General features: G+C 37.8%; 1 protein-coding gene across 1 annotated transcript in view; it reads right to left on the bottom strand.

Moving 5' to 3' along the window:
• Positions 1–22,058, bottom strand: part of SLC1A3 (solute carrier family 1 member 3) — a 67,059-nt gene that overhangs the window by 18,500 nt on the left and 26,501 nt on the right. Inside the window, exons 4-5 of the mRNA XM_074569662.1 lie at positions 2,146–2,350; positions 705–747 (exon numbers count right to left, since the gene is read on the bottom strand). Coding sequence (XP_074425763.1) covers positions 705–747; positions 2,146–2,350 — 248 coding nt within the window. The remainder of the gene's footprint in view (positions 1–704; positions 748–2,145; positions 2,351–22,058) is intronic.

The raw sequence follows: 22,058 nt of genomic DNA, 5'->3' as shown, positions 1-22,058 counted from the left end.
GTAAATAATATCAGTTCAAGATTGTCTGTGGGGTCAATACGAAGCAATTAGATTATGGAAATACACATTGTAGGTTTCACAGAATCTATACTGTCCTCCTTTTAAAAAAGGAATGTAACTGTTACTGTTATTTTCTCCGTAGAACAGTTAAGGTTAAGACCAGGCTAATGACAGAGGAATTTGGGAAGCAACGTAGAAAGAGCATTCTCTCGTGCTCCTATTATAGGTGGCAGGAAGTCCCCTTGTTTGATTTTGTTATTGATGTCCACAAAACTGTTGCCTCTCTTTTGAACATATGCACATTTCTCTCATGACATTCTTGAACATCTTCCAGTCTTTGTACAGATAGTGCATATCTCAGTGTCTTCTAATTTAACATAGGACTATTTTTGAAAAGTAAATTCTGTAATGACATTAATGAAGCTTGTTGTAGACTTAAGAATTTGACATTTTGAAAAAACTTAGTTTTTGATTTGCTATGCCATGTGTGTTTTCTTCACTTCTCATAGCAAATACTGAGACAATACAATTGGAAACGAAACACAGATTTGGTTGGTTTGGTTTGGGTTTTTTGACAGCTGGCAGCATACCTAAGATTTGTTTCTGCTGTAAGTACAAGTGCATGATATTCCTAAAGAAAATGCTATAACATTTTAATTACTTGCTTTTTTATGTTTTAGTTGGAAATAATGAAACATTTTTACCTGTTTAAAGCAAGCTTCCACCAGATTTGGAGGGAACATATTTCTGTGAAAAAGAAAGAAAATAGCATGAGAAGTGATAAGACTCTGGTAAGACCTTAAGTAGGGGCACAGTTAATAAAAGAATTGACCGGCTAATTTTCAAAGGAATCCTAAGACAAGTACGTAGTCATGTATACAGTGAGTAGAGCTTTGCATATGGAACTGGCCCGGTCAGCTTTATAAGTAGGGTTGTAGTAGGGTTGGAGAGATCCTGGCAATTGCGATCTCTGTATCCAATAGTGTATAGTAGATCTGGTTATGGAACAGAATATTAGCTAAATTACCAAATGAACAAAGCTCTTTGGGTCAGTGCTGACTTTTAATTTTATATTTATTAATGCTTTCTGAATACAGATTAATAAAGAAGTTATTAATATTTAATGCATTTCTACTTCTTAAACAATTTTTGCAGTCATATACCCTAGTACATCATGACATTTATCACTCGAGTCTTGTCGTGATTAAGAAATAAATATTTTTGAAGTTAGACTATTCTTTAAAAACAACACATACACATATATTTATATATGTGTGTGTATACTTATTACATATGGGGGTTTGTTTTTTGCTTTCCAGAATGGTGACATTTCTGAGGGAATTAGAAGCAGCCTAGCTGAATAAATTTTGAGGAATCTGAGTGCAAACCTCTTCATGGGTCTTTCTGAAGTCCCCCTTCCTGGCAGCATGACTCTTGGAGGCTTTTCTCCATGTCTCTGGCTTCTCCAAATGGGTTAGTGGAACACAAAATTTTGGTGGCTTTACCTGTGAAAAAGCTCCCGAGTTCAAAACCTCAGCTTCCCTACTCCCTGGAATACATCTGTGACATATTAGCTCTATAAAAGAGACATTGCAGAGTCTCTGAGCAAGGAGAAAACAAGATTTTATACCTGTGCCCCTCTATTTCAAGCATTTCACTTGCCTGTTCCTGGAATTTATTTCCCATCCATACAGTTTAACAAGTTGAGTTGTTGCACCCAGATTGGTGGCCACAATTCAAAATTAAGATTACTGGCTAAATCAAGGATTCAGGTGAAGTGAGAAAACTGTCAGAAGTTGGAAGTAAAGGAAAGCAGAGGAATTTGGTAATAAGGATTGTGCTGTGGAAGGAGGGGAAAAGACCCATGCAGATAGCAGAACAGAAGTCTTTCTTTTGTGCGTAAAAGAAAGAATCTTTCTTTGAATATTCAAAGCAGTTTCTTCCCTTGCAACAGCTTGATTTGAAAATAAATCCACGTATACCTTTGTAGCACTGTAGAGGTTAGAGATATTGGTATCACATAGTTGAAAGAAATTGGGCTAGTTTATGCAGTAACTATCTAAAATTCTCTACTTTTGTTCATACGAATCTAAATATTACTGTTGTTGCTATTGGTACAGAAAATGTGCAATATCATAGCCATACCTGATTAAATCAAGAAAGGCATCTGCTGCTGTCACTTGCACAATTTTGCCTTCTCTGTGCATGTTTTCTTTAGTACCTTTCCCGGGGTGGATGATGACCACAATGATTATACCAATCAGTACAGCAATGATCGTAGTACTCATGTAGTAGACTACTGCTCGGACTCCCATCTTCCCTGATGCTTTACTATCCAGGGCAGCAATTCCTAGTAAATTTAAGCACAAGGACATTCACCTCATACAGTTGCGAGTAAAGAGTGTAAGCTCAGCATGATGAAAATTATTTTGTGGGAAGAGTTTTGATGACCAGTCCATTTAAAGCTACACAAGGTAAGTTGTCCCTCTTTTGCAGCTCATACTGACACTGTCTTCCCATCCCACCCCTAATACTTGTTATTACATAATTTTCTATTACAAGAGTTACATGAGTTCCTCTATTACAAGAGTCACAAGCTACAACCGAGTGCTTTGTTAGCTCTTGGTTAAAAGCAAAGATTACTGGTCTGATGCAGTGTGGCTCTCCCTGCATTCCAGTGAACTGATTAATGCTTTTTTATTAGCATAGTTACAGTAGTCTGAAAAATGTGCCTTAGAAATGTGCTGCACCTAATTTGTAATAGTAAGAAAGAAAATAGAGTACTCTCAAGTAATGTTGATAATGTTTGCTACAGTTAAGGTGTATGAAGAGTTTTCTTCAATTCCTAATGGAATCACCTCAGTTTACCTCTGTCCCAAGCCATGGAAGTTTAAAACAGATTAAGTGCTGTTAGTTTGTTTCAGAAAATCCTCATTATTGTATGAATAAGCATTTAGAGTCATTTATAAACTTTGGAAAACTTGCGACATTAATCCTAATTCTTGGCTTGTCTTAATGCATCTGATCTAATGTGAATACTGGGGTGCTCACTATGGCATCTGCTAAAGTGTTTGTTCAACGGATTGCACCAACAGGGCTGCACTGTGTTTTTTAAATGAAGGTGCAGTTCTGCCAGGGAGTGAGCTCTGAATCTTTGAGAAGCAGTGTCTCAGGAGGACTGTCAGAAATGGAGATACTCTTTCTCTTTCCAAGCAGGTGCAGTTAGTGTTCTCCTTAAAATGCCCCTTTGTTCCTTCTCCTTAAAATTTCAAGTAGTCCATAACTTGCCCATATTTCATTTGGAGGCTACACTAACTGTCTCAAAACAGTGCTGATGCTTCTTGTTGGAATCAAGCTTTTGAAGTACAGAGTGAAGAAAGAGGTCAGGAAAAGATCTCTTTGCTTTATCACCTCCTCCTGTGGATGCCTGTATGGCAGTGTTTACTCCAGACTCCTGAGGATTGCCCACACATTTATCTAGATGCCATCTTTGAACATATAAAATATAACGAAAGTTGACCACCTGCTGCTCTGGGTACCTGTCTCAGAAGAGAAAGCATTTAAAATGAGGCACCAGGACTGCATGAATATAAATAATATGGAAATACAAAACTTGAATCATGACCTGGCAAAACTAAATGTTTTCCCAAATCACTGCAGATGTATCATACTTCCGTCTGTCTTCCAAAGGAGGAATTATGAGCTACTGCAGTTCCAGCAAAAGTACTGTGGTCACTGTTGTAACTGAGATCAAGGCTGTGTTCCAGGCTCTGATCAAATCTTCACAGTATAAAACCAATCACATGCTTCATACTTACCCTTTCCTTTCACCTAGTGTTTGCCTCTCCTTTCAGCAGAAGCTATTAAACCCAGTAGGATTTGTGCTCACAAAATGAATTGCAAAGGGAGATGACTAGATTTGCACCCTGAATTGCTTGATTTACTTGTGCCGTTGTGGTAGAAGAGCAAAGTGTTACCGGCACTGTAAAGAAACTGAAAATGGGAATCCAATATTTGAAGCACTTGATCCTTCATTTCTCTGCTCAGCTTTCCCATGAGTAAAACTGGATGATAATGCTTGGGGTAAGTTTACATTTATTTTTTGAAATTCAGTGAAAAAAATGGTAAATGCTACCAAATAATAAATAGGTTTTTTATCTTTGCAAACAGGAAGTAAGTCCTGTAGCCCTCCTGTTGGTGGATGGAGGATTGATTTTTTTGAGAGTCCTCGAAATAATGCAAAATAATGAGAATATGATTAACCAATACATAAAAATGAAGTTAATAATTCTTAGAGAATTTCAGATCTGCTACGGAGTTGCACAATGTTTATAACAGACAGCATTTGTTACTAATTTTATTTTTAAAGTATCAGTACGCAACTTAAAAAGAAGTTCAATTTAAAAAGTAAAAATTGAATCCATGCACCCTAGTCCAGTCAACTTCATGTACTTTAATTGCCATTTTGTGTTCTTACTTGCTATTTCTAAAGTGGCAGCAATGGTCTGTGTATTTTTTCATTTTAGTTAAGATCAGCTTTAAACTTGGTTTACATCCTGAGCATGAGAAGGTTAACCTATATAGTTTGGTAGGGAGATTTGGAACTGCACAGATGTTAAATAAGTCAGTTCCCAGTATCCTGCCCTTGCCAGGTAATAGATCCAGCACCAGATGCTGAACAGTCTCTAGAGGGTTCACAGCCTTACGTGCTTACTGCTTTAACCAAGCCTGATCTTTCTTTGGACCCCACACTTGGTACTAGGTTGAGTCTCCTACGCTCCAGAAATCACTAGGAATCAGTGTAGGGCACATCTTACCACTACAGATTGCTGTGTTGAAGGATTAGAGCTTGTGATCCTATTCTTTCTTGGATTGATTCTGGTATTGAGTGGTGAACCATGTGCAAGTGATATGTCAGGAGCAAGAGTCATGCTCTTTTCTTTATAAGCTGCTTTCCAGCTTGGTTTCCTATTATGCACTCTGGCTGGGACTACATGGCCCCTTATTTTAGGTTGCTCAGTCTCATTCCTGCTCTTGCTTATCATATAAATGACTTCTCAGCTTGAAAGTAGGCTACAGCAATTCCTCTGTTCTTGAGCTCTAACCGCTCGTGGCAGGTATAGCAGTAAGCATTCAAAGCAGAGGGATGACAAGTCTAAGTGTGAACAAAAGCTATATGAGGAGGAAGCCAGTTCTCACCTCAGAGAGCCCTTACTGGGGAGCTGCTGGGCAGCCTTCCCTCCCACTGTGGTTAATGGGAACTCGGGGAGCTCACAAGAGGGACACTCAGTACCATTCAGGGCTGAAACTGCAAAAGCTTCCAGCATACCAACAACAAGAATAATCTCCAAAAATATTTTAAATCTGTTTTTAAAACATGAGAAAATGAAGGTGTTTGTTTTCTTTACATTTTAAAATGTTGACGAGATTTCTTAGAGCTGAATGGGACTCTGGAAGGGTCTTTAATGGAGAAGCAATAAAGTTCGCTCCAAAGCTTTCATGTGTCACAGACCATTGTATCCTCAGTGTGTCCTTTCACAGCCAGCCAGCAAAACTCCCATTGTCCCACGGGAGATGTATGTGCCCCTTTCATCCTGCTTGCTGCTCTCTGCTCCACATGGCTGCTGGCTCCGGCACCTCTGCCTCCCCTCTTCCTCTCCCCTCCCCTTCCCCAGGGGGCCTGGGAAACTTTGCTGTGCCACCGGTCCCCACGCACAGGGATGCCTTGAAGTTGTCAAGGCAACCTGGAGCAGAGGGCCTGTAATTTCTCCCAGCGTGTGCGCGCACACAACATGAATGGGAATGATTTTTTAAGTATTGATGGGGAGGGAGGGAAGCAAGGAGGGAGGAAGGGAAGAGAAGAAAGAAGGGGGCAGGCATAAGTCTGTAAAACTGCAAACAAACCCAAGCCCTTACCCCGTCCTCTCCCTTCACCTACTCTTTCTCTCTCTTGAGAAATAAGTGAGGAATCGGTCACACTGTGGGTGAAATAAAGACATGACAAGGTGTTCTCCAGAGTCTTAGGGCAAAAAGCAAACCACTATGATGGTCTTTAACAAAAGTGTTAGAGAAGAAATGAAAATACTTCAGTATGTAGGAAAGGTAGCAAGAAGTAAGTTGGGTTATCGGAAAAGAAGGACAAAGAGAGAGAAAGGATGCAGGAAAATGGATGAAAAATCTAGTTAGGGCAACTTCTTAAAAATTCTGAATAGTTAATCTGATAGTTCTGATTGTTCACCTGACTTGATCATGGTTCTGCAAATTATCATGAACTAATGATGCAGCAACTTTCCTGAATAGCTACGATACTATCACTGGTTTTGTGTTCAACTGATATTTTTATATTGTACTTATGATTCTAGATTATGCAGAATTCTAGAATTTACAAATCCAGAGTTGCTTCTATTGTTTTTAATTTTCTTGACGTTGAAAGCATGCTGTACATAATCTGTGTGTAATCTTGGATTATACTAGGGCACACTAATGCAGAGGGATGGTACTGTACTCCTCAGTCTGATCAAAGGTGAAATACATTGAGCATGTTCTCTTTAGATAACATTAAACAAATAATAGCTTTGGATCTGCTTGTTCAAAAATAAATTCCAAGGGATTACTTTAAAAGCCAAAGAGCAGCACCTATGCTAGAAAGTCCAACAACTACAGAACACTTTCTGCCTTTAATTAGTGCAACTGCATCAACTGATCTCTTGCAGAGCAGTCCAATGTCCTCAGGTCACGTTATGAGCTATTTCAGTCTGAGATTTGAGTTTAATCACATACCTTAATTTTCCTGTTACAGTACTTAAGAGGTTCTGCCTGTGGGGTTTTTTTAGAAAAAAAAAGGAATATACATATTTACACAATTAGACAGAATATGAATATTTACCACAAGGATAACTGGTTGGGTCGGCAGATGGTATGACTGAGGCCCTATTTCTGTGTGTAAACCTGTAGTCAGCAAAGCATTCTTGGTTTTATATTTGTCCTTAATGTTAATCACTAGCATGGTTTGCTGAATGAGTGCCCATAACTAGCAGTTTTTAAATGAGATCTTTTTCTTTACACTCAACAGTAAAGTAGTATGCCACCAAAGAAATGGGCATGTAGTAGGATTCATTTTCTTTGGTTTTTCCTAAAAAAAAAACCAACCCAGTCACTACTTAGGACTAATCCTGTATCTTCAGTGATTTTATCATTTTTCAGAGCAAGGGAGACTCTGTTACTGGGGGAGGGGGCGTGCATGTGAGTGTATGCACATTTGCGTGTGTATAATTTCAGATTGAAAATAGTCAAAATGCTCAGCTACTGCTTTTCATGTTGAAAGTCCCTGTTTCTGAAATCTGTTTGCTGCCCTTAAAAAAACTTTTGGAAAACATAAGTTTATGCGTTTGCTTTTGTGTGCTAAAACTCCTGTGCTTGTAAGAAGAAAATGTAACATTTTGCCCACAATTTTTTTGACCATTTGGTTTATTTAAAATTACTTTTGATGCATAGAGATGAAAATTTTAAATATAGACTAGAATATTTCAGTTGGAAGGGACCTACAACAATCATCGAGTCCAACTGCCTAAGCACTTCAGGACTGACCAAAAGTTAAAGCACGTTGTTAAGGGAATTGTCCAAATGCCTCTGTAACACTGACAGCCTTGGGGCATCGAACAGCTCTCTAGGAAGCCTGTTCCAGTGTGTGACCACCCTCTCGGTAAAGAAATGCTTCCTAATGTCCAGTCTAAACCTCCCCTGGTGCAGCTTTGAACCATTCTCGTGTGTCCTGTCACTGGGTATGAGGGAGAAGAGCTCAGCACTCCCTCTCCACGTCCCTCCTCAGGGAGCTGTAGAGGGCAATGAGGTCTCCCCTCAGCCTCCTTTTCTCCAAACTTGGCAAGCCCAAAGTCCTCAGCCGCTCCTCATAGGACAGTAGTGATCCTGCTCAGTAGAAGAGGAACTGCAGCTTCAGACCCCTGGTGCAGGCACTTGGCTGAGGAGCCACTGGTGCGAGGCTGCCATCTGTGGGCAGATGACTGGAGGCTTCTCAGTCAGAATCCTGGTGAGACGTAGCGATATGTTGCTGCAAATACATAAAATGATGAACCAGTTCTGAATGAGTGTGTAGATCAAACTCTGCATTCTGGTCCTCATACATATTGACTACTGGAAATAAAAAGGAGATAATTTCTATGACTATGAATTCTTTCCTTATTCAATGTATTAGAACTGAATTGATGGAACTTCCTTGCTAATGTAGATTTTTGTATAAATTTCCTTTAGATGTCTTTAAAAACAAAATATTATGGACAGGGCATCTTTTTATTGCAAATTATTTTCCTGTTTATTTTTTATAGCCTCATCATTAGGACATTGCAGTTGCTTGTTAAGGACCCCTGTGGTGGAACAGCAATAATGACAACTGTTGACTCAGGAGTGTTGCCCTAATTTTGTTTCTTTAAGGTTGTCTCTCATTCTCCTAATGAAGCAGTCTTAAATGGGCTACTCCCGACCCCCTACATCCACTAAGCACTGTGTGATGAGTAAACTCTCAGTGTGAGACCATGAGAACAATCCCTTTTGTGTATGTTGATGAGGATTTGTGGAAATGAATAACACTGTGCAAGGTCACGGTAAAAGATGCTGACAGAAAAATTCTAAGGAAAGCAATAGTTAGGTAAAGACAGTGGAAGTATTGCCTCAGTTTAATTAACATGATTAAGTTCTAGAGCTTTATTCTGCTAGCTGCTGAGCATGTCCTAAGTGGTGCTGAGCGTTCCCAGAAAACAAAAGTTAAATAACATTTAAAGCTTTGTCAGTTGAGCCCTTCACAAGACCAGGTCGAAACTCTGGATTAGTATTTTTAACAGCAGTAGCAGCGAAAGAATAAAACTGCAAAGAAAAGAGATAAATAACATTTTCAAAGAACTATATGCAATGATGAAGTTAATTAATGTTAAATCAATACAGCTAATGACTTCCTGATGCCATATAAAATACGTCTGCAAAAACAGGTCTGTATGCGTTTCGCATGAACTGGTGGGACAAGCTGCCCCCAAATCTCGGTTTAATTTATTCTTATTTGAATATGGAAATCTAAATAATTAAGCTAGATACTTAATTAATTTTTCCAGAACCATTAAGAACATTGGGCAAATATATCACAGGAAAACTAGTAGTTTTATTTGATCCAAAATTACATAATTGTGATTAAGCCAAACTGACTAATGAAACCCATGGCTGGGATATAGAAATCCAGCTCAGTGAGCCAATTCAACGGCTAAGAGCGGCTCCTAAAGGACCACACCTGCCCTGCAGCTTTGTAATCCTGCCCCATCCCTTGCCATCAGGAAACTATTAACTTTGGGTTTTGTAGGGTCAGGTTTTTTGCCAGTTTGTCATTTTGAATTATCTCAGAATCATGTAATGTGAACACCAGAACTTATACAAGGGAAAAAGGAGACCATTTCTGTGAGCAGAAGAATAGCATTTTGGCAGCAGTTTGCCATTACTTCAAGTTATCTGTACAGTTAAACTGCATCCTTTGCCCTTTGGCTGCAGCACTGCTAAAGCAAGTTAAGCATTCCTTACTTCCACCTGCTTATCTTTAAGCTGTCTCTGTTCTCAGCAGGTATCTGAGCAAACACCATCCGCCATTTGATGACAAGGAGAGAACAAGGGTGTGCGAAAGAGCACCTGGGCTCAGGAGAGCTCCACAGCTACTCAAACCAGCACTGCCTTCAAAGAAGATCGCACAAAAATACACTTTTATAAAGATACACACATTTTCCTGTTACGTGTAAGAAAAAAGCTCACAGCATGAGTGAATCAGAGAAATCCCAGACTTTAACAGAAAGGCAGGACTTAACAACATGTGGAAGAGCCCACATAAGAACTTAAATAAAGCGATGTACCTTTCTTTGGGGATTCTCCATTACTACAGTGAGAAGAAAGGTTGTATATAATGAAAAGAGACCTTCTCTAGAGGATGCTAACCTAACCCTGCCATATACACTTATTTCTGTTATTCATAGAGCGCTTGTTTTGCAACATACCTGAATGTGGATGCTGGATACCTCTCAGAGATTCTGAAAGCTTTTGCACATGCAAAAGTGATGCAAACTGAACATTTCACTCTTTCTTTAGTCCCATATTTCTTGATGGAAACAGTATAAAAATATGCTAGCAAGTAGGTGTAAAGTGTACTAGCTTAAAGCATATTTCCTCCATCCCTTTCTAACTCTTGTTAAGGGAATATACTTTGTAATTGACCATGGTTTTTGATCCTTCATCCTGTTGGTAGCAAACTCACACTCTTCTAGCCACAGTTTAGTCATTAGAAGGAAAATGTTTGTGAAACCATAGTAAGGTAATTTCAGAACATCACTGGCTGGTGTAAATGATAGAGGCCCAAATAATCTCTAGTGGCTTTACAGTGATTTTTACCTTTCAGTTAACCGTGAATAACAAAAGACCATTTTGTTACTATTAATCACTGATACTGCTCTTTCAGTGGAATAACTTCACTTTATGAAATTCTGCTGCATTTCAGCGCATTGGGATTAGTTGTGATTTTACAAAAAAATATGACAGTAATCTATGCTGGAAAGTATTTCCTGGGCCATCAAGTATAGCATTCTGATACAGCAGGCAAATATATTATACAGTCTTGGTAAGAAATTTGTTGAGCTTGAGGTTCAAATCAGTTGTTATTTTTACCCTAACTATTTTCATGGTAGGGTATCCACAGCCTTGCTCACCTCTTTACTTTTCTTGTTTCCAAGCACAAATAACTTGATTTTTCTCCCTTTAAAATTCTTCTCTGTATCAGGACAGTGTCAGCCAGTGAGGGCAGGGAAGAATTCCGTAAACCTCCCCAGACTGTGCTGCTTGTTGCTAAATAATTTATAGACACCAAAGTATTACACCTTGCAGTAAAGTGAAATATGTAAATGTGGTACACTTAGATGCTTCATGTATTGAGTGTCAGTGATGTTTGTGTTACTACAGGAAACCTCTTGCAGGAATATGCTCTACCTTCTGAAAAATATAATTGATTTATTTTTTGGGTTTGCAAGGTAACAGAATACATTTGGAGAACTAGTAGGAAAGTACATTTCCTAAAACTCACATCTGCCTGAGAAGGACCCTGCTGTGGGGCTGTTTAGATACCCATTTAACTCTTCGCATTATTCCATCTTTTGCTCACAGTATTGGAATGTGCCAAACAATATGCTTTTTGAAGGGAAACTAGGGAGTAATTTATCTTCTTTATGTGTGCTAAGCAGAGCAGGAGGGAGAGGCAAGCAGGGATTCACAGCAAGCCATGGAGCAGTGATTAGTAACAGCTGACAGTCTCAAACCAAGACTCTCTTTCTTTGGTTACCTCATTGTAATAACAGAGTACAAAGGGCTGACTGTCTTCAAGCCAAGAATTGGAGACCCAGGAACACAGAAAATAGCAGCTCACAATTTTTTTGGTAATAAAACACTGCTGCTACCTGCACAGTGCAATTCTAAAAAGACATCCTTTTATGTCCAGACATTTGGATTAAGCTTTCCTGGAAATGGGATTCTTCCCTTGGCCATAAAGCTGCTTATTTTCTGTTTCAGGATTGAAAAAATGAATATATTTGCTTAAGAAAAAGCATAACATAACATGGTAAATTATTTCAGTTTAATTAGGAAAAAAGCTCATTGTAGTAGCTGATAAGCCAAAGCACATTAAGTTAGTTTGAATCCTACACGACATGTTGTTACAAGACTGAAATAAATATGCTTGTAGTTGTAAGACTGCTACCGAAGCATCTATTCCCCAAGGATTAAAACGTTAATTTTCACTTATTCTGAACATATTGCCAAAAATATCTACTTTAAACGTGAAACACACCACATCCTGGCCAGATACCGCTGATAAAGATACCTTTGCCTTCTGGATGGTGTTAAGCACATTACCTACTGCTCCATAAAAATCCATAATTCCTTAAAATACATGTGGAAGCTTTTAATCTGCTAAAACGCTGGTCTGAGTTTTGGCAGACTGTGCCTGGAGCCCTTTGAAGACATGTTTTTGTGTGTGCAGCACTTATTAAACAACATTCCAGAAATGTACAGTGCTTCTGTTATCTGACTGGCTGTATACCCTGTGATGAAGCTGTAAACTCTTACTTTAGCTGCTACTGAAAAAAACCAATATGACATACTTGAGAATACAGATGTGAGATTCGAGATATCTGTAAAGGGACTGCATTAAAAGGACTGTAAGGCATAACTGGCGTTAATGCAGTCTCATTTAAAAATGTATGTGCTTTTACACCTTCAAAACGTAACAGATGTCTGAAGAGACACTTCTGTTGAATTGCTAGAAAAATGAAGTGAACATAATTCTAGTCAGAGAAGTGCAAGATGTGAAGAATGGAAAATTAAGGTTGCCTGTCTAAAAAAAGATAGAGACATATCCCTATCTGTTTGCAAAATGATACGGGATTTGGGGTATGGGATTGTATTGATCTGTAACTTGTCACAACTCTATGCTGGAGGCATCACCTTTGCACTCAAAATGTGATCCAGTATTGTTGGCCAGACAGTTCTTGGCATCTTCACTAAAACTTTCAATAATAGCAACTATTGCAGTGATAGTGTCTTCTATTTGGATCATTGTCCACTAGGGTCTGACATCAGTTAGTTTCATAGACTTCATGCAGCAGCAGGAAGGAAGTCTTGCCCAGTTGGATGTGACTCAACTAAGATCTGATAATTTTGATTTGATAATGTTAGTGTGTTACTAATGCACCTGGTAAAAACCTGGTCTTTGGATTTCTGCTTGGAATTTTAATTTTAGCACAAATTTTAAACCCCTGAGATCATCTTTCTTTGCTAATTCAGCAATATTAAGGTAATTTGGAAAAGAACATTGTGGCATTGCCTTTAGAGATGTTCAATAAGACTTGATTTTTTTTTGAGTACTCTGGTTACTTCAGTAATGGCCCACTCACTAAAGAATCCTGCCTATTTTGTGTTGTGCCAGTAACAACTATTTATCCTTGTACCAGGTTTACCAGTAACCAAAATTGCCGAATTTTTGAAAATTTTTTTTTTTTTTACAAATCTTCTCAGTGACACAACACTGATGGGTGCATCTGTGTCCAACTTAAAAGTGATAAATTTTCATTTTGCTTTCAAGCTAGCAGTTCATTGATCTACTGATGTTTTATCCATTGATCTTCTGGAGAATCTATCTGAGCTGCTCGTAGAGCTTTCGCTTTCCTTTTTGTCTATGTTACACACACCCTCTGGTGTTTACATGTTCTTGTAATCCTTTAGTTTATTACCTTCCTTCCCATGTGCCAGGCATTTTTTCAGTTTGTACTGTTTTGCAACAGTGTGTATACTTCCATGGGCTGTTCTTCATGTATTCACACTTTGTTTGCTGACTTTTCTCCTCTCACACTTCCAGTATGATTTTAATTTCCACCAAGTTCTAGTGCTGTCTGCATTCACCTGAAGCACCATAAATCACTTCAAATGGGGCTCCACGCTGCTGTTGCTATCCTGCTCCTCATATTGATATAAAATTAACCCAGTTATCTATCTACGACAGTGAAGTCATCAATGTTGATATAATATCTTCTCAATCTGCGGAAGTTTGTCCTGGAAGACACTACCCCCAATACTGTATTGGCTTTGGTGCAGGACCTAGTATAGTGGGGCCTCGGTCCCTCTGGTAGTTCAGGTACACATAAGATGCACCACTACATAGTAATATCTATTTGTGTCTAAAGGAAATGCATGGAACTCCTTCATGTCTCTAAGTCATTATTTGCACTAAAAATTGCAGAACAGTAATTAATTTGACAGTACAGAGTACTTCTAGATTCTTATTTTTCAAAGAATCGCATTAACTTGTATTTGCTAAAAAAAATTTTTAAATAAATTTATAAATTTATATAATTTATAAATTTTTATATGGCATCAAAAAATGAATCTTGTATTAATAAAGAATCTAGAAACAATCTGAGACTTCATTTATCCAGTATAGCAGAGTCTATTTAAAGAGTATAGGATCTGATGCAGACATAATTTGAAAAAAATTGTATAGACGTTTTTTGAACTAGCAGCGTTTTAAAACACTTAAAATCCATAAATTAATATATTAATAATAAATAAGAACATCCTAATGCATAACATCTTAAGCATTTTTCCTTTTTTCTTCATGGACCATAGGAGTAAATCGTTATTTAATTAAACCCTAAATACACCCCCAGAATTTAATGGGTAAGAATCAAATCAACCTTAGGAAAAAATACTTCCTATTTGTGAATTTAAGGTCCTCTACTCATATGCTGTATGAACACTAAGGAGTCATTACTTTAGCTGCAATTAGTCTATTACATTTTAAATTGTCATTATAATTTTGTTGGGGTTTTTTTTTCACAATCCAGTAATTATGTTAAGGCTGTTCTGAGAACTCATTATGAAAGTGTGGAATTGGAGTTTCATGTGAACAGGCTTTTGTTTTCCTTCTTTTCTCTCCTTTGTTTCAATGACCTCTTGAACTTTGGGTCACTGATTCAGTTACAGCCTTGCAACATCAAAGCTGTACATGTTTTGCTTTGTCTTTGTCCACCTTACAGACTTCTAGGAGGCAATGGAAAGAAGTTAAGTCTTCCTCTGAAATGCCTGATAGTAGCAATCAGTGCTTTTTATTAATACTATTCAGCTCTTTTCCAAGATGTTACAGTGCTAAGTATGGCTGAAAGATAGATTTTGGCTTCCACTATTCAAGCGTTATACAGTTGCCATCTGGGCATCATCTGCTTGCACACAGGACTGAGGATATGAATTTCTATGAGAGGTCTGAGGTACCAAAGAAAATATCAGCTGATTTTAAACTAAACAGATGAAAGAGAAGAGGGTTTTTTTAGATCACTCTGATGTTCTGCAGAACGGAAAAGAAACTTATTTACTTTTTAATGAACTATTAAAAATCCTATCTTGAATTTGAAAGCTTTATTTTCTCTAGGGAAGTGGGCCCTTTACACAGACAGATATTAGCCAGGGTTAGTAAACTAATCTTGTCTAACTTTCTTTTCAGGGTTCGGGGAGTTAAGACATACTGCATTTGAAAATACTGGACAAAGCTGATTTTCAGTGCAAGAATGTATTCATTAATGAAACAGCCATTCATTAGGTGAACTCTTGACAACAACGTATTTTTTCTCTAGCTCTGAAAAGAAACTATATTCACTGGAGAATCTCTGATATTATCTAAGTATTCAGATCTAAGTTAGTGGGTGGTGAAATGTCAGAATAAAGTAAGTATTTAGCTTTGCATGAGTAGAGAGAAAAAAAGAGAGCTGTTTATGGAGGAAAGAATCAGCATCAGTATGTTAATTTTTAGTGCAAATAGTGTACTCCTAGTACTATGCTGTACTTTTCTTTTTCTTATCTACCACCTGAAAGGAGTTAGAGGTATAGTTGCCTGAGGATGAAATGGTATAATTATCTGAAAAAACATTAATTCTGTTTAAGTAAGTACATAATTACTACAAACCAAAGCCTGATCCTGAAAACATACTGAGGCATCTAAATAACTGTTTCTGTTAATGTACTTAGTCCAAAAAACTCTTCACAACTTGCGATATGCTTGAAGCCTTTCAAACTCTTCAGGCAAGTAGAAAAGATGAATATTGCTTAAAGATTAATAACAGATCTGATAACTCTAGCTACTCCGGAAGTCATGCTCTCCAAATACTGGAATATCCTAAAACCCAACATTTTTTTGAATAAATGCTCTTTGTTGTGTGACTCTTGAGTTTTCACGATATAGTCAGGATCTATTTTTGAGCTTTTCTTCACAACCAGGGGGCCAGGAATTCAATTTGCTTTGATACTTGACTTCCAGAGATAACGGGTCTTTAAGAATAACACTAAGATCTGAAAGCTTCTGTTGTAATGACAGTTGAGCACTTGACTGTTTTCTTTATTTGCATGTTTCTTACTCAGTGTTAGAACTGATTGCTATTTAATTGTGTGGCACTGTAAAGAATTTTATCTTTTCAATTCCCATATGATAATGCCCCATAAATAATGAGAATATTTTTTGCACAAGTCTTTCTGTATCCTAGTGGCTTATACTTCTCTTTGTAGATCGACATTGGTATTTTTGGTTTTGTTAGACTCCTGCAGAGAAAAAGGTCCTTTCAATGCACTGTCAATAGAAGGAATACAGGGAACTTTTGTATCTGGTCCGCTGAGGAAACAAAATGGGAGAGCTTGCCATCCCAGGTACTTTTCTTGCCGTTTTGCTAGATATACCTTTCTTCACAGTAGCAAGAACCAAAAGTTTATGGTGTACTAAACTGTACCGTTTTCTAAGTGTACAAACCTCTGAGGAATCTGTGTTTGTACTGATTGCACATGTCCCTCTTTCAGATGGAAATGCCATGCTTTACAATGATGAATTCTTGGCCAAGATAAGAATTTCTAAATATACAGCTTTGTTGATCTGAGAAACACTGAGACAGGCAATTCAAGAAAGGCCAACCTTGAGAACAAGTGGGAGCCTGTAGAAATTCCTTTTTCCCCATTTCTGGAATGCAGATGGCACTTGCTGCCTTCCAGAGAGACATAGATAGGTTTTTCGGTAAACTGAATTAACTTTATTGTGGTATGTATCAGTGGCACCATTCAGTCAAACCTGAGAAGATCAAGTCCTAGAGAGAATCTAAGGAAAAGGGCCTTGTGTAAACAGGGAAAAATGTCACCAGGGTGGCCCAAGTAAAACACCTGAGGCAGTGCATAGAAGTGGCAGAGTATGCCCAGATCTAGCCAAAAAGGATGCTTTCTGAAATAAGCCATCATCACAAAACCCAGTCATTTCTGTGGCTGGTGGTATGTTACAAGAGTTTTGCACCAAACTTCAGCAGTATAACAGCACTCTGGACTCACTTGCATAAAGACAACCAGATCAGACTGGGGCCTGGAAAAGTTCACATCAAGAGACTTTCCACCCAGTTAAAAAAGGCTGGCAATTCTCTAAGGAGATTCTAGGTTTCAGCAAACTTTTTTCTGTGTTCATGGCTGCCTCGGGCACTCAGCTGGAGACAAAATTGCAACACAGAAATAAGGAAAATGTATTTTACCCTGTGACAGCCACATCTCTGCAAAAAGTTATCAACTATGAAAAGGAGCTATGACACAACTGGAAAGCAATTCCTAGCAACCAGGCAAGCTCTTAAATATTTGCAGTGATATCTTTGGAGTGACTCTTCATGCCATATACAACAGCATTGTTTATATTTTGTTGCATTCATTTCTCAAGGTCTGAACTGGCAGATATAGAATGTATTTAGAAACAGACTGGAAGAGAAAAGAAAAAATATGCACTAAAAGGAATGTCCGGGTGAAAGGAATTATAGCTGATGCAGGATCTGCTTTATGACTCTAACATGCAGTTGAAATCTGCTGATATTGCTGATCTTTAGTTATATCTGTAATCTCAACAAATCATTAGAGATTTCTATGCTGAATGTCTCTGTTTTCTCCTTCTTGTCCTCCATCACCAGCAAGAGCTGTGTCATGCAGCTGGATACCAGGATGAACGATTAGCTGGGCAGCCTTCCTCCTCTTCCAGACAATCCAATATCTTACAGGAATCCAGACCCAAGACCTGAGTCCTGTAGCCCTTGTGATGCACAGTGGCTTTCCTTGTTCTCCACTGCTCAGAACACAGGTGGGGCATCCAGCAGTGCTATCAAGAGACAAGTATTCAGTATCTCTGCCTCCAGTAACGATGATAATGATGAATATATCTTATAGAAATTTATAATCCAAATATATAGCTGAAGGACAGCATATAGCAGACCTAGCAATTAATTTTGAGAATTAAATGGAAATAATATCTTATAGACCAACAATCGCCCATTATCAAAACATGGGACAAAAGTCAGGGGTGAAAACAAGGGTAGAGGACCTAATGATAGCATTAGTCTCCTGTTTCTGAAGCATGACAACCTTCTGCATGTGGTTTGGTCTGCAGTTGGTCAGTTGGTCCTTCTGCAATGATCTGTGTAGCTGCTGAAATGATTCTGAAGTACTTTGTGTCTGTCAGATTTTGCAGCGTTGATGAAAGGATGAGTCATGTCACTTCTGCTGGTGTGCAAGTACTCCCAGTAGTGTTCCTGGTGTTCCCAAAATGCAGCCTCAGGAGCATTCTTGATTAGATTCTTCTGGTCTTCATGAGCAGTTATAGCAGAGACAAACTGACAAGGAAGCAAATATGATGGAATTGTGCTACATTCACATGTAGGAAATGGGGATGCAGATCATGGCGTTCAGGCTAGAGGTAATGAGGTGAAAGAAGTAGGAAAGTGAAAGCTGTTAAAGCCTGAATGAAGCCTCTGTGAACCTAACTGTCTCTGGGCATAAATTCTCTCTTCACAAGTTTTCAGACTGCTTTTTGTCATACTTTTATATAGCTCTTACACTGTTGTTGTTTGTCAGCTTCCCAAGAGTGGCATAATTAAGAGCTGCTGATATCATTGTGCATAGTTCTTTCCTTGTTTCTTGACATATGGTTTGTCTTATCTTTTTTATTTTTAAGTCTATTTTCCTTTCAATGGAGTGAATTTACATCTGTTGAAGGTGAGACGATTCTCAGATCCTGGAAGAGTTTTTCCTTGGTCTTGAACCAGCTCTCAAAAGAGCTACGTGTGTCAGAAAGTTGAAACTCTTGACAGCAGTCATTGCCCTAGAGAAACTGGTAGCTGAAATCTTAACAAGTGAAGACAGAGACACCCCTTCAGTCTGATATGAAATTCTATGGAATGCAAGAATAACATAAGCCTATGAAAAATTAGTTAGTCCGATGGTCAGCCAACCCATTTCTTTGTCTTCAGCTCTACCTGGCAACAGATTCATACTGAAAGACTATGAGAAACCAAAAAAAGATAGTATTCACTGCCCTTTCTTGCCCTCCCTGCATCTAGCCACCAGTGAGGATTCCTAAATTCCTAGTTCCCCAAATTTAATAGTCAATGATGGCTGCATCTGCGAACTCTCTATTTTCATTTTGAAACTATTAACTTCTGGCTTGTGGCACTGTACAACACAATTTAATTGTGTGCTGTGTGAAAAAGCACTTCCTTTTCTTTATTAGTTATTTAATTGGACACCCCATATTTCTTTTATTATGAAAAATAATTATGAGACATAATAATCAATCATTACTCCATCTAAGGCTCTACAAATGATTCATGATTTCTTTGGGCTTTTATGGTGATCTTCCACAGTTGTATTTTTTTCAAGCCAAAGAGTTGTAGTCTGTTGAATCCCTGCATTTCACTGGAACTCCGTTCCACTAATAAGCCCTGTCACCATCCCTGGATTGTTCGCAGTGAGTCTGAGAGCTCTTGCCTGTGTACTAACGGCCAGCGGAGAGCTTGTGATTAGGTGTAGTATAGGTGTAGTACGTTCCCCTTTCCCAGGTGTATTACTTTGCATTTGGCAACATCCTAGCTCATCTGTCACATTCTCACAGAGTCGTTCACTATTGAAAACATTGTTCTTTACAGTTTCAATCTTCAATATCCTGAATAAAATGCTTTCTCTCAGTGTCCTAATTCCCAAAACACTGAGGAGACTTGATTTTGCGTTTTGGACATTTTGCTGTACAAAATACAAACCCAAGTCTTTGCCATTTACAATCTAACGTAGCTAATTTTATATTTTGTAATATTTTTTATTTTATTTTTTTTTTAAATTTTCAGGTGTGCTCTTTTTCTGTAACTAATTCATATTTGCTTCTATTAAACTCAAAAAATTGTTTTGAACTGTCCCTAAGATATTTTAAATCCTTCTGCCGTTGATTGACATAGAAATGTTAATAAAGAGACAGTGTAGATTTACAATGGTCCATCAGTGCTCAGCAAGATGCTTTAACTCTTGCATGTTCTTACAAATAGTTTTTGCTTTTTATTGTGCCAGTGACTTTCCTGTCAGCAAGCAAAGTCTTGATGTTATGCATTTGAACTAAGGTGAAAAATCAAAACTAAGTCTTTGAGGATGGGAGGTTGTTACCTGTTATGAATTCCGTTGGAATCCCGTGGAGAATGCAAACTGAATGGAAGTGTGTAACAACCTGTTATTCGATGCTTTGTGAAACAACTAAAAGTAGTCGTCCACTAAGAAAAGCTATATTTTCCAATGAAATTTAAATCAACCTTTAATTGCTTCTAGCAAACTTGAGTGATTTTAGAGGTATTCTTTAGTTTTGCTGCCTTTAATGATTGCAGAATTTGTTCTTCAACACCCTTGCATTATTGCTTGCAGAGACTAAGACTTCAAAAACTACACTGCTGCATAGTTTCTGCTTTTGGATGTTGCATATTATGCTTAGGTTTTCTCTTTTAAGATTTAATCAAATTTTATCTTATACAGAGTGCCATTATATGCAGGAATCTAATCTCTGCTCTTACTGCATTTTAATTTTTAGTGGGATCTCTGCTCACTTAGAATTGTTCTCTCAGGCTCTTGTGAAGATAGATTGCTATGTATTTCCTATTGCGAAATTGTTTCAGAAGTATATTTTCATTTTATGATCCTTTCTGTAGCTCCTTACTTTTAGTATTTGCATAGATGAAGACATATGGCACTTTCTGAGTAAGAAGTTCCACACAAAGCTGTATTTATTGTACAAATATGTATGACATTTCATTATGATTTTCTAACATCCATCCTTGCACAATGCTTTCTGACTTCCAACTGGGTATAGTTTGTTTCCTCCTGGAGCACTTTCTGTTCAGGAAACATATTGAGGAAATCATAGTCAAATTTATTGCCAACATGCACTGAATCTGCACATAGTTCTTTTTGTGTTTTGACTTGAAAATTGATGTTTCTAGGTGCTGAATAATTTCCAACCTATCTTTTTTTCTTGTTGATTTTCCAAAATGTAGCTGTGTGCTACTTAAACTCTTTTTTTTTTTTAAACTTTTAAAAACTTTTGTCCAAAATACTTCAGAATTACATGACATAATTATTAAACTTATCTGCCCACATTCCCTTAAAGACTGTGGAGGGGAACAGTACAAGAAGGTTCCAATTTTTTCATCTCTGAGTGCCTGCCTGAATAATGATTATTAGGGGTTGTAGGCCAGAGTTGATAGACATTTGTTTTATACAGTAATACAGGCACCGAAGAGGTGTTTAAAGCAATTATGTGTTTAAAGTTTCGTGTTTGTATATTTTTTGCTGCTGTTGGCCCAAATCTACCATACAGATATTAGCTTGAGATGAAATTGTTATAGGACACGGGTCAACACTAGTAATATTTCTTCAGTAGTTTATCAGTACAGGAAATCCATTTCCAAGATCACTGGATCTTTACAAACTTGGTAACTTGCATGCCCACACTTTTAGCTGGTCTTTGTTTTGGAGACACACAGGTCACAGCATGAGTTTTCCTTTATTTGTGGAAAAAGGTATTTGGATGTTCAAATTAAATAGCACTGTCGTCCAGTTATGCAAATTGCATATGCAGACACCTATATGAATGCATAAACTGATGCGGGCGTGAAATGTACAAGTGCATAAAATTAAAGCTGCCAGCTTTTACAATGTTGACATGCATATGTAGTATTGGGTCGGGGAGAAAGTGGGCAGAGCTGCCTGAAAAAGAGGGTAAATTACATTTTTAATAACGTTTTATATATTTAAAGAAAGGCTTGAGTAAAAAATAACACATTCCTAGGATCTTCATGGACCTTACTCATAGCAGGCTTACTACTGTAGGAAATAACTACAGAGCTCCTCTGTAGAAAGCTTCCAATACAGATATGCAGGCAGTTCAAATACACTGGTAATACAAAAGGTCCTTCAGTCATAGAGAATCTGTCAGTTTTCTTCTTTTACCTATAACTAGAGTCAATGTAGATGAGTATGAAACTTTTCATTGATTTGATGGGGTTTGATTACTTTGACTTCTAAAATAATTTCTTTATGGCATGCAAAAACCAGAGAATTTGAGAAAATCAGAAAATTTCTGATTGTTAGAATTTGGAAAATACGTTCAT

Source organism: Larus michahellis, chromosome Z, assembly GCF_964199755.1.
Source record: "Larus michahellis chromosome Z, bLarMic1.1, whole genome shotgun sequence".
NCBI lineage: Eukaryota > Metazoa > Chordata > Aves > Charadriiformes > Laridae > Larus > Larus michahellis.
This window is presented reverse-complemented; position numbering and strand designations above follow the sequence as displayed.